Source organism: Telopea speciosissima, chromosome 9 (genome assembly GCF_018873765.1).
Source record: "Telopea speciosissima isolate NSW1024214 ecotype Mountain lineage chromosome 9, Tspe_v1, whole genome shotgun sequence".
Lineage (NCBI taxonomy): Eukaryota > Viridiplantae > Streptophyta > Magnoliopsida > Proteales > Proteaceae > Telopea > Telopea speciosissima.
In genome coordinates, this window is record NC_057924.1 from 51,100,343 (window position 1) to 51,105,023 (window position 4,681).

General features: G+C 42.0%; 1 protein-coding gene across 1 annotated transcript; it reads left to right on the forward strand.

The window, feature by feature from the left end:
• Positions 1 to 1,988: 1,988 nt before the first annotated feature.
• Positions 1,989 to 2,792, forward strand: LOC122639027. Its single transcript, XM_043831865.1, has one exon. It carries the CDS (start codon positions 1,989 to 1,991, stop codon positions 2,790 to 2,792), a length of 804 nt encoding a protein of 267 aa, XP_043687800.1.
• Positions 2,793 to 4,681: the final 1,889 nt, after the last annotated feature.

Genomic DNA, 4,681 nt, shown 5'->3' on the forward strand with positions numbered 1-4,681 from the left:
AGACTCCCTGCTTTGGTCGTTTGTACAGCTTAGATGGGAATAGTTTACTCATGTCATTTCATTCTGGCATTATTTTATGGGCACACATTCTCTGTCCGGGAGTGCATCTGGGCGTAACACACGGGGTGGGATAGGGGCGGGGTTTGGGTCATTCAGTGGGGTGGGCTGGTCATTCGCCCATCCTCATGAGTTTGGGCATACCCTATGCCCTCAGTGCGATAGAGGCGGGGTTTAGGTCATTCAGGGGGCGAACTGGTCATTTCGCCTACCCCCATGTGCCTGGGTGTACCCTGTGCCCTCAATGCGATAGGGGCGGGGTTTAGGTCATTCAGGGGGGCAGACCGGTCATTTTGCCCACCCCCATGTGTCTAGGCGTACCCTACCCCCAGTGCAGAGAACTTTATCCCTTATTTTATTTAACTCAAGTAGTTATATGTGAATTGTAATTCCATTTCTATTGCATGCAATGTTACTCAGTTCTACGGACACAGGCTTTGCCCTGGTGGTGGCGTCCTTGGTGTTAGTGATGGTCTGGGGTTCGACATCCGAGTTTGAGTCACTCCTCCCGTATAGCATGCTTGACATGCACCCTTTTGATGCTTTCAATTATGTACAACTCTTATGCCCCTGTGGACTCCTTGTGGGTCAGTTCTTGGCCCTTTGTGGGTCTTGTAATGGCCAATAGGCCCTTGACAACTTGCACCAAAAAAATAAAAATGTTACTCAGTTCTTGCCTATTAATTTCTATGAAATAGTTGCATTTTTTTAAGCATTATATCGAATAGTTTCAGCCATGTTCTGTTTCTTTCCAAGATATGGCCGGTTAGAATTATCAAAATCTTGTTCCCATTAGTGATTAGCCAATATGAATCTCAGAAATTATTTCTGATCAAATTTGTTTAAACAGGTTTGTATCTAATGGTGAAAGCAAAGCATAGACAACTGACGGCGATTGGCACAAATAAGGATAATACTGTCGGTAGCTTTGTGGATGCTTCAAACTCTGGGAGTGATTAATTAGATAGCTGGGTGATAGTTACAAAGCAGAGAATACCGTCCTTGGATCTAGTCCTCGCTTTCCCCTTCCACCCCCTCTCCTCCATGGAAAGAAAACTCGGTCGAAACCTGTCGAAACCATCGAAATATCTCGGTTTCACAGGTTTTCGAGACAAGATGGAGGGATATTTTAAAAAGTACCAGGATTCGATTCGGTATCGACAGTTTCGACCATGTTTCGAAACATGTTTGAACCACCTTGAACCAGGCCTATATAATACCTCATCTCGCTCGAGAAAGAATTATCTCAACTTGGTTTCCACGGAAACCCCTCCAACCAAGGTTTCCCCATGAATGGGAAAAAGTACTAGGTTTCAACCTAATTTCGGTTGGTTTCGACCAAATCTCGGTTTCAGCCAGGTCGAAAACCTGAGTTCTTGCTCCTTGCTCTCCTCCCAAGCCAAAAAAGAAAAAAAATTTTGAATGTAGATCAATAATTTTAATTGAGAGACTTGGGGTGTAAATAGGATGGAAAAGGAAAGAAGACTTCTGCACAAGCTTCCTCAAATTGATGTAAGAATTATTGCCTCTCCTAATCCAAATTTACCTTGGTTAAGGAAGGTTGCAGACCTTATTGATCAAGCTACACATACTTGGCGTAGAGATGTGCTTTCAGCCTATTTTAATGATGCTGATGTTGGGAGGATTATGAATATTAATCTGTCCATTTTTTATCACCTTGATAAGTTGGTGTGGGTAGCGAGTAAGAATGGTGTTTTTTTCAGGCCGTAGTGCCTATCATCTTCTCTCTAATCTAGAGGCTGCTCGCCGTCTGACTTTTGCTACTTCATCTAGGTTACATTCCTGGAGTACTATTTCTTCAACTGTTTGGAAGTCAATTTGGAAGTGCTAAACTTTGCCCAAGGTTCAACGCTTCTTATGGTGTGCTTGTGGCCATGGTCTTGCGACAGGAGATGCCCTAGTGCGTCGTAATGTTCATGCAGATCCACTGTGTTCGGTGTGGGGAATGTGAAACCATTTCTCATGTTCTTTTGGGTTGTTCCTATGCTCGTGCAGTGTGGTTTGGTAGTCCACTTGGTTCTAACTATTTATTGAATGCTAATCTGGATTTTTCGGATTGGGTATCTGCATGGAAATCATTTTCCACTTTGGGAAAGAAGGAATCCAAATCATTGATTACTCTATGTAGCTTTTTCTATTGGCACATATGGCTATCTAGAAATGATTTGGTTTTTGGACGCAAGACTTGGCAGCCTAATGAAGTTATTTCAGCAGCGTTGAGGGCATTCCACGAGTATAGTGTTGTACATATGGCTGGCCTATCTACTCCTGGAACATCTGTTGCATCACCTCCCCAATGGGTAGTGCTTGTAGTAGGTACGGTGAAATGCAATTGTGATGCTAGTTTTTCAGCATCTTTCAACAAGGCAAGTATGGGTTTTGTATGTAGGGACCACAACAGTTTGCCGCTTAAAGGTTTCTCGTGTCCATCTTCTTTCTCGGACATTATGGTTGGTGAAACTCTTGTTGTTCGGCTGGCGATGCAAGAGATGGTTGCAAATGGTTTTGAGAGGGTTGTTATTGAGTCTGATAGTAAGAGTCTCATTACCTACATTGAGAATGGTGGCGGTGCGGCTCCTTTCCATGTTAAGACTCTAGTGGACGACATCATTTACCTCTCTTTATCTTTTGTATCTTGTAGTTTTGTTTGTATTTCAAGGGAGATTAATAGCGTTACTGACTCCTTGGCTAGGAGGGCTTTGTCGCACGACTGAATGGCCCCTATCCTCTCCATGGTTGTGTGAGTTGTGTTCCTCACTGCCTCCATGAGTTTATGCATGACTATCCTCAATAAAGTCTTGTTTACCAAAAAAAAAATAAAATCTAATCTTAAATAAATAAAATTAGGGTAATTTACACATACCACCCCTGAGGTTTGACGAAAGGATAATTTTACCCCCCAGTTTGAAAAATTCTGCGTACCCCCTGAGGTTTGCAAACAGTAACAAATAAGCCTATTTTTTTATTTCATGACTAACAGTGTTAAAAATAAGAGGTGAACTGACAAAATTACCCTTGCAAAAAAAGAAAAAAAAAAAAATAAACCTGCAACTCATCTTCCCCAAATCGATTGGGGAAGATGAGTTCCAAGTTTCAAAACCCTTTCAACCCTTAAGGAATTTAGGGTTTCAAATTAGGAAAAAATCCCAAATCAAAACCCTTTTGCAAGGAATTTAGGAATCCTTTCAGTGCGATTGATGACTATTTGATCTGATTTTCAAACTCCCCTGAATCGGTTATGTTAGGTCTTGATTCTGGTTCAAACTCGTATAACTGAAGAAAGGGTTTTCCTTTCGGTTTGTTTAATTACCGTCTGCTCCTGCACGCTTCCATAACCCATTTTTTTTGCTGCACCTGAACTGACTATGTATATGGTAAGAAATTGAAGTACAGAGCCAAACATGAAAATGTCACGAACTAGGGTTTCTGAAACTACTATTTGATATCCTTCGATGGCCTCCTCGTCTTCTTCTTCTTCGAAGCTTGCATGGTTTTGGTGCTTGGAAGCTCTTGCAGACTTTAAACCCGTGGACACAGCTCTTCTTCGTGGTACGCAGTGATGAAAAATATCTTTTTAATGTTTGTTTGTCTCATTTCTTCCTTTTCCCCTCTTTCAAAGTTTTGTACCTGAAGGTAGAAGTTTGAGATTCATTACTTACTTTGTGCAGATTTGACAAGTAGAGTTCCAGAGTTGTCCAACAAATCGAGTGAAACTGCTCGAGAAAGAGTTGCAGGAAAGGATTCTGTCACCGAAGCACTGCAATTCAAGGGTGTTTTATCTCGTTCGAAGAAGCATCATTAGAAGCTTGCATCGCCAGTGAAGAGCCCAAGGAGACTCTCTGCGAGAAATGCAGGCCGGCTGATGGAAGCCGCTACAAAAATTTTGGAACCTGGGTTGCAAGCTACCAATAGAGCAAAATGTGCTCTCACTTATTCTTCTTCTCTGCTTGTTAATCCAGAGGATCACATTACTGTAGAAGGAACTACGGCCTTGTCAACTGCACCAGTCGAAGCATTATCCCTCTGGTGCCAAGTCCTTGAAGGAGCTATTTCCGCATAATAGCTGTGGTAATCTGCTAGATATAAACGATTTGAAGTCAAATGTTGAGGAACAAAGACCTGGGTTGAGCACTAGTTCTACATCACCTAGAGTATCTCAGGTGCGCAAAATGGTTTTGATTTGGGATTTTTTCCCAATTTGAAACCCTAAATTCCTTAAGGGTTGAAAGGGTTTTGAAACCTGCAACTCATCTTCCCCAATCGATTTGGGGAAGATGAGTTGCAGGTTTTTTTTTTTTTTTTTTCTTTTTTTGCAAGGGTAATTTTATCAGTTCACCTCTTATTTTTAGCACTGTTAGTCATGACGGAATGGGCTTATTTGTTACTGTTTGTAAACCTCAGGGGGGTACGTAGAATTTTTCAAAACTGGGGGGTAAAATTATCCTTTCGTCAAACCTCAGGGGTGGTATGTGTAAATTACCCATAAAATTACTCCAGCCTACAGGCCCAGCATGCATCTTGAAGACCTCATCCCAACTCCACCTTGTGGGCCAGCTTTAACCCATTCAAGCTCATGAAGCCCAAAATTATCTCAAGGTTCAGC

What these genes read in the sequence shown, in the direction of transcription:
- LOC122639027 (XM_043831865.1), top strand. Translation starts at nt 1,989, where the DNA reads ATGTTCATGCAGATCCACTGTGTTCGGTGTGGGGAATGTGAAACCATT.